The sequence below is a fragment of the Kogia breviceps genome, chromosome 1 (genome assembly GCF_026419965.1).
Source record: "Kogia breviceps isolate mKogBre1 chromosome 1, mKogBre1 haplotype 1, whole genome shotgun sequence".
In the NCBI taxonomy this organism is placed as follows: Eukaryota; Metazoa; Chordata; class Mammalia; order Artiodactyla; family Physeteridae; genus Kogia; species Kogia breviceps.
The window spans coordinates 120,249,129-120,261,306 of record NC_081310.1 but is presented as its reverse complement, the minus strand read 5'-3'; the positions used below and the strand labels follow the sequence as shown (position 1 = coordinate 120,261,306).

Sequence of the window (12,178 nt, the reverse complement as noted above, 5' to 3'; positions counted from 1 at the left end):
GGCTCTCAGTGAATGTTGAATGAAGGTACTTAACTGTCACTTGGGTTCATGTTCTAGCTCTCTAGCTAACCAGCAGTGTGAATTTAAGCAATTTAACCTTTACATCTGTTGACTAATCTGTAAAATAAAAGTAGATGAATTTATGAGTCTCTTCTACTTCTAATATTCTATTTGACAGATTTGTTTGTTCTTTTTACTTGAAGAAGTTCTGAGCTTTGGGAGTTTTAACTGGTAAAGAAAATTACTAGTAGTAATTTTGAAAGTCAGTGGTGATATTTTGGAAGTTTTTTGTTTGTTTGTTTTGGTTTTTGTAGTTTTGAGGATGGTCTTTTATAACTTGTCTTTCTGTTGGGCCCTAGTCTTTAAACTTTGAAGAAAAGGCAGAAATGACTCTGAAAGAAACTTTCTGGAACAAAATAGAATATTTTCTAGAATTGAATGTTTAAATTTTAAAATGGTATGTGATGATAAAAAAAATTACTGAGCCATTTTGGGGTTTAGGGCTAACCAAAGTCTATAATTGTTATGAAAATAAAATCCCCAAATTTACATCATTTTTTAAAACTATAGAGAGTATTGGTTTGCGTTAGTATTAGAAGTATTGGGAAATAAAATGGCATGTTTCTCCTTACTTTTTACATTCCTTCCTGTTAATATTTATTAGAAGCTTTTATGGTTGATATTAAAGTAATTCTAATGTATTATTACTTTCCCAGGTTATAGAATTAAAATAAATTTAATGATAACTAATAATAAAATCCCATTTTAACTGTATTTTACAGTTTATAGTTCTTGCAGGCATATCATTTGAGCTATACAAGTATTAGTAAAGAAACTACTGAAGGATTTATACTCTCTTTTTTATAGGTGAGAAAACAAGCCTTGAGAGGTTAAATGGCCTTAGGTCACATAGCTGGTCAGTGAGGACCTGGAATTAGAATTTGGATCTGACTACTAGTCAGTACACTTTTCTTCTGTATTGCATTGCCTCTATCTAGCACCTGTGTATTACTAATTGATGAAATTATTGTGCATTAAATTGTTTCTTGTTACTTCACAGCTGGCAGACACACCAAAATCTGAAAGATATGAGCATGTTCTGGAGGCATTAAATGATTACAAGACCATGTAAGTTGATTTATTTTATGTATCCCTATGAGGGAGATATTTAGGAAGTATAAAGAATAATGGCATTAAGAATTGTGGGATTGATTATAGAGTTAGCACATACCATTTTAAACCTTTTAATGTCCTCTTCTCTTTCAGTCAGAGTAAAGCAGTGATTCTCAAAAGGCTGGAGAAGGGAAGATCAGTCCTCTGGGAATGGTGGATGGGAGGCATTATCAGTGTCTCAGGGGAATTTGGTCAGTTCAGTTGAAAAAGCATACTCAATAATGACTTGTTTTTATAATTTAATCTACTGAAAGTAAAATAAAATCTTGCTAGCTGATAGGAATATGCAAAAGATAGGGGGATATAGTATAGAGAATGTGGGATTTTAAATGATTGAGATCTGTGGTTTTAAGTTTAGTTATTGTCATCATTTAGAGAATAGTAGTATTAGTTTTTGATAATTAGTAGTATTTTGATAAATAGTAATATTAATTTTTGATCTAAGATTTTTTTTTGATCTAAGTTTTTGATAATTAAGTTACATTGTTTGATACATTCTTATATAGATCTTTCCCTTTTTTTAAACCAGCATATCTACGTCTCTTAACAATTTTTTCAAAATGCAGTGGAAATAATTTTTTAAATGTATATGCTGGTTCCAACCAACTATTGAATTATAACATTTTTGTTTGTAGCAAGTTGCCTTTTTGAACTTAGCAACATTTCCTCATTAAAAAATGTTACAATTACAAATGACTAGATCTTTAGGCCAGCTCAAAAAGCCACGAGCAGTTACAGTGCCATAAAAATACTTTATGGGACAATGAATTCTGTAATCCAACTTAGTGTGCTTGAAATACATTTGTTCCTGTTACGGTAGAAATGGGAGCTCCCCTTTCTCAAACCTATATAAAAGTGGAAGAACAATGTAAGCACTTGGTAGTGGTTTTTATGGCCAGGAATGCTCTAGTAGAGCTAAGAGGGTGTTTTAGAATAAGGACCCTAAGGACTTTGAGAAAGGATTAAGGAGCATATTTTTCAGGAACTCAGGTCCACACTGAAATGTCATTTCTCTGCTCCAGGTTATTTCCAATTCCAGATCTGACATACTAGACACTCCTTTTCTTTTCTGGGCCTCTAGGATTGGTCTCCTATTTTCTTTTCCAATGCTTTCACCGATTACTTTCTGGCCAGGGTTTTTCTCCTCACAGATCCACTCTGAAATAGAATTACTCTTTTCCTAAATCTTGTTTGAGATGTTTTTGACAGATGACACTAAAAATATGGAAAAACATATTGGAACTAAAAAGACACCACTCTCTATTCTTCGTTCTTCCTTTAAAAAGTTAGATGCCACATTAAAAAAAAAAAAAGTGGACATGTGTTCTTCTCCCATCTGATACTATTCCTCTCCCTACTCCCCCCATCATATCCTACTATGGACTGGCTCTGGGGCAGATAAGAATCAAAGAAAGCAAGGGGCAAAAAGTCAGTTTTTCTAGTATTGGGTGGACTTTCATGTGTAAAGGCTTTATATCTGCAACTTATAACTTAGGGTCTGCCATGTATATGTGTTCAGGTTTTAAATTTTTAGTTAATTTTTTTAAAAATTTAGGTTTATGTCTGGGAAAGAAATAAAGAAGAAGAAGCATTTGTTTGGGTTGCGAATTCGTGTTCCTCCTGTGCCACCAAATGTGGCTTTCAAAGCAGAGAAAGAACCTGAAGGAACTTCCCATGAATTTAAAATTAAAGGCAGAAAGGCATCCAAACCTATATCTGATTCAAGGTAAAAGTTGATCTGTGGCTTAGTTTTTCTCTTTAGCTTATTTGTAACTAAAAATGTGTGTTATTTAGTCTCATTAGTATATTTAAAAGTACAAGTGGCAGTGACCCTGATTTGTTTTCCTGTTTATAATTTCTTGCTTGGACAAGGTACAAAGAGTTAATGCTAGATGTTTATTTATGTTTAGATCTAAGGCTTTCCATGAATAGGCCTTATTGATTTTGTTAGCAAACAGCTTAAGTACTGGCCTGTTCATTTGTTTGTTCATTTCTCATTCGTTTGTTCATTCATTCCATTTATCAAGCACCTTACTGTCTAAGTGCTGGAGATATAATAACAAATGAGACTTTCTTTCTGCCCTGATGGGGTTTACATTGTAGTGGGGAAGAAAGGTGATAAACAAGTAAAATAATTACAGATCATGCTAATACCATTTAGGAAATAGCAAACAGATTTAGACTGTACTGGGATGGATAGAGATGTAGGGGTCTACTTTAAGAAGGAGGCTTAATGAAGGCCTATTTAAGATAGTATTTAAGCTGAAACTTAAAGAATGAAGATGACCTAACAATGTGAAGAACAAAGGGAAGAATATTTCAGGTAGCAAAAGTAAGTGTGAAGCTGTGAGGCATGTTCTAGGAACTCACAGAAGGCTACTGAGGTGTGAATGAGGGCTAGAGAATAGCATCAGGTGCTAGAAACGTTGGGTAGGGCTTGGTCATATAGAGTTTTGTAGGTCTCATAAGGAGTTTGGGTTGTTTTCTGAGAATAATGGGAAGCTATTTAAAGATGTATGCAGTTTGAATTATCCTTTAGAAATACTTCTTTGGGTGCTGTTTGGAAAACAGATATCAATAGAGGTAAGAATAGAAGCAAGAAAAAATGGACTTGTTCACTTTTCTAGGTGAGAGATAAATAATGGTTGCTTATGTAGGTGTAGGTGGTAGCAGTCAAACAGAAAATAGATTCAAGATCTCCACTGGAGGCAGAATTTGCTGGCTTTGCTAATGAATTAAATTTCTGAAAGGAAGGGAGAAATGAAGTTACACAATGCCTAGATATCTGGCTTGAGCAACTAGTGGATGGTAGTAACTTACTAAGATCTGGAAGAACAGATTTTGGCAAGGTGAATAAAGCATTCTTCTGTTTCATACTCATTGAGTTTGAGATTCTTATGAGGAATATCTGAGTGGTGATGAAGTTAGATACAGGCAGTTGGGTGTGTAAATCAGGAGCTCAGAAGAGGTCAGGACACATGATAATAAATTTTGAAGCTGATTTATAAAGCCATGAGAATGGATGAAATTACCTAGAGAGAGAGGGGAAGAGAAGAGAATGTGGCCCAGGATAATGTCCTGATATCATTTAGAGTTTTGGAAGAAGTGAAATAAATGAAGGAGACTAACAGTAAACAATCAGTGAAATAGGAGGAAACCAGGAAAGTTTGATGTCATGAAAACCAAGTGAAGGAGAGTATTTCAAGAAAGATGTGGGTGTATTAAACAGTACTGAATGTTGCGGAGAGGCAGGTTAAGATGAGAGAAAAATGTTCATTGGATTAGATAACATTCTGTTATTAGTGACCTTGACAAAAACAATTCTGCTTGAGTGGTAAAGATAGAAGTCAGATGGGAGTGGGTCAGTGTGATCGAATCCAGCACTGCCCAATTTACGTGTCAAAACTGGGCTTTTTATACAATAAGGGACATGGGCGGATTCAAAATGGTGATGATGATGATGATAATAAAGGAAAAGGGGAAAAAAGGAAATAATCTTTAAAAATTCTGAAAGAGAAGGAAGAAAGTGGAAAAGGGTATGTATCATCAGCTCTCAGAAGTAGTTTTACTGTACTGTAAAGGGAATGGAAGCTGAATCAATTGATTTTTTTTTTAATAGATAGAAGATAATTGTAACTTGTTTTTTTGTGTGTCAGTGGAGAAGAGAGTGGTATAGGAGAGAGAAGAGGAAACTGAAGATATTGTGAAGTCTTTGAGAAGCCAAAAGGGACAGGATTTAGCGCCTAAATGTGGGAGTAGCCTTTGATAGGAGGACTTACACCCTTTTGTTGAAATGGGGAGAAAAAGGAAAAGGTGGATACAAATGCTGGTTCTGTTTTAGATCTGGCATTTGGAAGATGACTAAAGTTATTTCTTGGTAACTTCTGTTTTCTCAATGAAATGATGAGGGAAAGAGCTGAGGGAAATTTAAGGAGCAAATACAGGGTATGAGATAATTATCTTGGAGAATAAGAAAATGTAATTACAGAGGGTTGACAGTGCTTTATATCCATTTGAGTTGGTAATAATGTAGATACTACTTTAAGGGTTTGTTTTTTCTGAAGGAAAGAATACTTACTCCTATCACTTTCAAATTTTATCATTAATCTTTTGCTAACAATTGCTTATATTATGAATTAGAAAAAAGATTTCCACAATCTTTCTCATTCCTATCATGATTTTGATAGGACACTTTGTCTGTGGTAGCTATAAGGTTTTCATTTGATGCCACCAGGTAATGGTTCAACTTTCTCTAAAGGTATTCTCAGTTCCTTGTGGGACCTATGTATGAATTGGACTAAAGTGTACTTTCTTTAGTCCAGGGGTCCTTTATAAATGTTGATCATCTTTCCAAAAAACAAAAACAAAAGTGTATACCCCATCCATCTTATCCTTGAAACTTTTGATTATAGTTCTAGTTATGCTTTGTTCCTCTAGCTTCTCTACTGTCTCCTTCCTTGTATTTCCACCTTTATTTTCCCCAACCTTAGTTTGGTGCGTGGAGGGATAGTCTTTCCTAGTTTTCCTCCAGTCACCTCTTTCTAGCCTGTTATATAATATTGTTCTTTTACCTTGTTTTTAAATTGAATGTTCCTGGATAATGTTCTTACAGCACTTAAACCATTTTATTATCCTGCTTGTATACACATTTGTCACCTTCAAACTATATTGTGAACACCTTAGCACAGGGAATGTCTTTGTATTCCTATTGTTAGTATCCCCTTTATATGGAGATGTTTGTTGAATAAATGAAATGGATGTTCTGTGTATTGATATTTGCCATTCTTCCCTTCTATTAATTAGAGATGTTCTTGGCCTATTGCTTTTTTCCCCTTCCTATTGCTTGGTATTTGCCTTTGTGTCTCAAAAATGGTTTTCTTGATCTTTCTAATTTTGTCCTTGAATGACTCCCCTGCCCAGTATGAAGGATTCCTTCTCCCTTTACATTCTCCCACCCCGGGCTTCATTCTCTTTCTGATTAGCATCATTTAGGAACCCACAGGATGTCCCTGTTTATACCTACTGTATTTTAACATAGCTACTTCCTGGCTCCATGAGGTTAACTACTAAATTCGTAATCACTTTTAGTATAGTAAATTCTTGAAACATCCCCCAAGTTACCTACATAGTAACAACCTAAATGAAATAATTGAACTTTAAGGAGTTTTTGAATCTTCTATCTAATATAGTAGTATTTTTTTGTTTTGTTTTATGTTTTTAAAAAAATTTTAGGTGGTATGTATTTTTCAGAATCGTATTAGAGAACTTTTTTCTTAAACCTTTTATATGTAAATATCTCTTAAGAAATATTTAAATTGGAATGTATTATCTATGAACTTGACTAAACTTGTAGATTTAACTTATCTTTGTTGTTTTTATATTACCGTTAATGTAAAAATATAAGTATAATCTAATTATTACATAAGTAGAGCTATGATAGTGTATATTGTCCATTGTCTTTTTGTTTTCTTTGTGCAGAGGTTAAATACATAAATGGTTTTATGTTTCAGGGAAGTAAGCAATGGCATAGAAAAAAAAGGAAAGAAAAAGTCTGTAGGTCGTCCACCTGGCCCATATACAAGAAAAATGATTCAGAAGACTGCTGAGCCACCTTTGGTAAGAGGATATGTTGGCATATGTTTTCAGAGAGGAAGTCTGCTTGAAATTACTGAGAAACTAGTATCTTTACTTTAGAAACCATGCTTTAAGTGTGTTTTTTATTTTCCAGGATAAGGAATCAATTTCAGAGAATCCTGCTTTGGATTTACCTTGTTCTATAGGGTAAATAGAAAGTTATTTTCTTCTACCTTAGGAATTTTCTTTTGGGGGGGAAGTTAGTATTTCTACTGTTATGTAATACAGTCGTTATACCATTTAAATTCTTTTGTCTCAGGAGAACTGAGGGAACTGCACATTCATCCAATACCTCAGATGTGGATTTCACGGGTGCTTCCAGTGCAAAAGAAACTACCTCATCTAGTATTTCCAGGCATTATGGGTAGATATTTTATGTTCTTTTTCTTGACTAATTTTCCTCTAGACTTTTTCTTTGTAAAGTGGTGATTAAATAAATTTTTAGCAATTGAAAGTGATACAAGTTTGTCTTTCAGCTTTTGAGAAGCAATCTATATTTTGATTCCTTAGGTTGTTAATATTCATCTGAATATTTTTGCTTTTCAGAGCACAGACATTAAAATTTTCACATTTGTCAGGAATTTTGCTATGTACACAGAGAGGAGGTATCCTGGTGTTTATAGGTGTGCTGTTTTCTGTGAGACCTTTTTATGCTTCTAATATACAAGTGTGGATTTTTTTTTAATAAGTTAGAATCAGGAACACAAATCCTTTTATTAATAAAAGGACTTTAAACTCAGGATTTTTATCAATAGTAGACTTCCCCTCTAATATTTTATTTAACCTAACTCTTCAGAAGGGCAACTTTTTCCTGAAGTCTGATGTATCAGGTAAGAAAAGTTTAGTTTACTTTGGGCCAGAGCTACGAGCTTCTAGGTTTTATACTTCCTCTTGTTTAATTTTTGTTCACAATTCAAAAACTGCTCTTGTAAATCATATAAAATTCTAAGTATTTAAAGGCTTAAAATGTAACTCATTTTTAAATGAATTGTGAATAATAATAATTTGAGCTTTTTTTTCTGCCTTTTGCCAAGCATTGTGTTAATCTTACATATGTCTTTTTTTTTTTGTACATCGTCTTATTTAATTCTTAAAACAATCTTTTGAGTTGTTCCCATTTTATAGATAAGAAAACTGAGACTTAGAAGGGTTTTGTAACAAGCCCAAGATGGCATGTTTATTAGAAAGTGTACAGAGCTGGGATTTTAACTTTGGCAGTATGATTATAAAATCTTTGAACTTAGCTGTTATGCTATATTTTGACTTTGTTTTATAAAATTATTATATTTCTGAACTCAAAGATTGTCTAGTTCAGCCCCTTCACTTAATCTCTTCACTTAAGAGAACACAGAGGGTAAGAGATTTAAATTTGGCTGATATCATATTGAGCTAGACCAAAGGTACCCTGACATCTAGTTTAGGCTTATTTCTTACTTAACAGTAGGCCTAGAATTAGTAACGAAGAGAATCTTTATACTAGTTCTGCCATCTGTTTAAGCACATGGAAAGGTGTCTTGTTATGTAGTAGGTGCTTATTAAATGTTTCTTGCATTGAATGAATAATGAATGGTCTTCTTTTTAATGATAAAAACGTTGACAAGACCTGACTTACAAATCCTCTTGGTAAGAATTTGCCTCATTGGCCTCATAAATCAAAAATTTCCTCTGATTCTTTTAAGCTTAATAGTACATAGTTAAGGAAGAAAAGCTCTTCAAAGGTCAGCCTCAAGAAGTGATTGAATTTAATGAAGGCGAGTGATAATCCATTTTATATAGCATTTGTTGTTTTGATTTGGCTGATTTTTATGTCAGCAAGCGTAGACAGTTGTGGCCTTTTTTGTTCTATAGATTATCTGACTCCAGAAAAAGAACTCGTACAGGAAGATCTTGGCCTGCTGCAATACCACATTTACGGAGGAGAAGGGGTCGTCTTCCAAGAAGAGCACTCCAGACTCAGAACTCAGAAATTGTAAAGGATGATGAAGGCAAGGAAGATTACCAATTTGATGAACTCAACACAGAGATTTTGAATAACTTAGCAGATCAGGAGTTACAACTCAATCATCTAAAAAACTCCATTACCAGTTATTTTGGTGCTGCAGGTAGAATAGCATGTGGTGAAAAATACCGAGTATTGGCTCGTCGGGTGACACTTGATGGAAAGGTGCAGTATCTTGTGGAATGGGAAGGAGCAACTGCATCCTGACTGTAGGACTGAACATTATGTTCACTGCACTCTCATTTTCTGTAGGTACAGTTCAAAGCCCTAAAGGAGTCTGGCTTTTACTATCTTTCTTAAAAAAAAAAAAAAAAAGGTAAAAAAAAAAAATCACATAAGGAGATAATACTAGCCTTAACATGTACTTGTCAATGTTATGGATATTGTCATAAAAAGATATCTTTTAAAAATCAGAAAAGAGACTTAATTTTTTAAATCTTAAGATTTGTAGAATGTTTCTAGGATAGGATATTAAAAATGATTCAAACCGATGCATGGTGTTAGATAATTTTTCTGGTTATTCCATTGAGTCAGTTTTTGTGGTTAGTGGTTATCAGAGCAAACTTATCATGTAGATAGATAGCACAAGTATTTGGAGAAACATTGTCTGTTTTGTTACCAAAATGTTGGAAAAAATTTATTTCAATACCTTTTAGAATTCATAAAGTGCAGTGTATATAATGCCTACTAAAAGACTGTAAAATATTGAAATTTTCTTTCAAAGTGTAAAAAATATATTGAGCCTGTAAATTGCTCTGTGACTAGACTTCATTGTCGTCTTAATATATTCTTTGCATGTGCATATATATACACACGTGTGTATATATATGTGTGAGATTGATTATGTGACCTATGCAATACAAATTATGGGAATGGGCAGCTTTGGAGTATATATCCCATAATTCTTTTTTCAGGAATAGTTGCAGTATTTACACAGCAGCATTTCTTCTCAGGCTTTTATTGGGTGCTGTTGCTTGCTATGTATGAAGAGAAATGTGTCAAACAAGTTTAGTGTGTTCTGAAGAAGGGTGTGAACAACAGTGTTCATGGGCTTTTTCGAATGCTTTTCACTTTCAGTCCTTGTAACTCAGCTGTTCAGTACCTAAAACAAATTCAAATAGTATGAATATTATCTCCTACTAGAAGTAACGTTTTCAAGTTTTCATGGCACATTATGATTGTAAATGTCTCTCAGTTTTAACAGTAAGTCTATAGGAGTCCCGTGAAGATTCCTGAAATGTCTGTAGTTAACTGTTAGTCATGTTGAATAAGTGTAGTGTGAACAAAGTATTTTATTGCACAGGGTTAACAAACAGTATGTTGCCTGCAGAGGCAACTGCTGTTTTATTACAACATTACCTCTTGTTTTTATACAGCGTACCAAGATTTAAATTGATAACTTTATTTTACATGTGTTAAAAAAAAAAGAAAAAGTTTCTTTTAGCACCAGTGTTAGAGCTGTCTTCTGTTTCTTTTTGTTTTGTTTTGTTTGTTTGTTTTCTTTTTAGCCAAAGAGTAAACAGAAGAATATTCTTATTTTGGTGGCTATTCATTTTACTCTTAAAAGTGATTGGTGGATTTTAGCCTAAAAATTGGAGAATTTGCCACCAAAATGAAAAATATGTAAAGTGTAGTGATTACAGAGCAGTTAAAAATGTGGGTTAGTACTTATTTATTCCATTGATTGATTATTTGACTGTTTATAAGAAAGTTGCTTTATTTCTTTAAACATCTTCAAAAGATGACCTTTTCTTGTCACATTATAGCCAAAAGAAGCAGAGAACTTCGTAGTCCTGCATTTGGTTCCTGGTTGGCCAGGTATAAATGAGCTTTACAAAAGTGCAAATTAAGAACTGTCACTTCTGTTTACCTCCACCAAAACTTGATTTTCCCCTAGCTATTAATTTAAAGTTGCCTTTCCTGCAGCTGCAATATTTTGAATAACACACAGAGTTTGTGTTGATTTTGAATGTTTGTTTATATCTAGGGGTAATGGAAAATGTAAATCCCGTGTAACCTTATTCACTCCACGTGTATCATATTATTTCATTTTTCCCAAAGTCCTTTAATTCTAACTGAACACCAGCAGTATTTTTAGTAATTCTTTCTTTAGCATACTTGGAAGATGATTTATTAAGCTGAACTGTCTTTAGACGTAATTATTGTGAAATGTCTGTTTTATTTTATCATGGTGGTTCACATGGCTCTGATGTTCAGTTTGTATTTTTGGAATTGCTTTACTTAGATTAAAACAGACCAACATTAAATGTGTGTATTTTTTAAAGAGCTAATGAGTTTTGCTTCTGTATTTGCCTGAAAATACACACTGGTGCAGTAGATGACGGCTTTTATTTAGCCAGGGAGACAAGGAGTTCTATCTAGTTCCATTGTAAATATGTTCACTTGAATTAATCTTTATAAAACTTTGCTTTCATTTTCCTCTTGTCCCCCAAATAAATATTAATAAGTATTGCATGTTCATCTTAAATGATCCTGTAAAGAAGTAAACTATGTTTAGCAGCTTGTACACTTTATACTTGAAAGACAATATATCCTCCTGTATCTACCCTGTCCCCAAACTTCAAAAAAATTCACTTTTCAACTGTGATTTCTTTTCTTCTTAACGTATATACAAGGTGTCAGGGTTCATGTAAAAGGATTTCCTTTTTTTTTCTTCCCTGAAAAGCTTTGCCCCAGACTACAGAAAGAAAAGATGTAGAAATAATATACCTTATTCATTTTAATCCAAAACAAATATATTTTATAAATACCCTGAAAGTCATGGATAAATATGGATTCTTAGGCCTTTAGGTGATCAAACTAGATCAGAATATGAGCTATCAGAGTTATTCTATAGATTCTAATGTGGGAGTGATGAAGACAGATCTTGCTGGATATATTTTGTTACTAAATGTTTAACAGAAGTGAATGTTCACTGATACGTGAGTTGAGGGTATTTTTCCATGTTTTATTTTGCAAGGTATGTTTGGTTTCTATTGTGTATGTATTAAGATTTCTGTTAGTGTTGGTGTAGAACTAATTCTGTGTTTTGGGCTACTTGATTGAGTTTTTATTAGGTACTGTTAAGTTTTGGTTGGAACCTGATCTGACTTGTATAGTTATAGCAGACTTTTATAATCTGGTTCTAGAGTTGTCTGTATGAGAATGTAATGGCAAAGGAAGATGTCTGTGCAACGTTGGGAAATAGTAAAAATGCCTTCTTTGCTTGGGGAAGTTTTCCTTTTTAATTATATTTGAGTACCTCTATGAATATACTCCCAAAAGTCTCCTTCAGTTTCTTTTGTGGCAGTTGATCAGTCATGTTCTTTCCTCAGGGAAATAAAAACTTGCCAGTTAAATGTGAAGTGAGAA

The 12,178-nt window shown here is 33.5% G+C and overlaps 1 protein-coding gene across 4 annotated transcripts in view; it reads left to right on the top strand.

Annotated features, from left to right (window-relative positions):
- MTF2 (metal response element binding transcription factor 2) overlaps positions 1–11,070 on the top strand; it is an 86,249-nt gene extending 75,179 nt beyond the window's left edge. For 2 of the 4 annotated variants that reach the window (XM_067042546.1, XM_059082412.2), the window contains 6 exons: positions 1,061–1,128; positions 2,729–2,899; positions 6,684–6,789; positions 6,902–6,954; positions 7,067–7,171; positions 8,656–11,070. In XM_067042546.1, coding sequence (XP_066898647.1) covers positions 1,061–1,128; positions 2,729–2,899; positions 6,684–6,789; positions 6,902–6,954; positions 7,067–7,171; positions 8,656–9,013 — 861 coding nt within the window. In that variant the 3' untranslated portion in view covers positions 9,014–11,070. The remainder of the gene's footprint in view (positions 1–1,060; positions 1,129–2,728; positions 2,900–6,683; positions 6,790–6,901; positions 6,955–7,066; positions 7,172–8,655) is intronic. The other 2 variants (XM_067042553.1, XM_067042545.1) reach the window with 2 other exon arrangements.
- Positions 11,071–12,178: the final 1,108 nt, after the last annotated feature.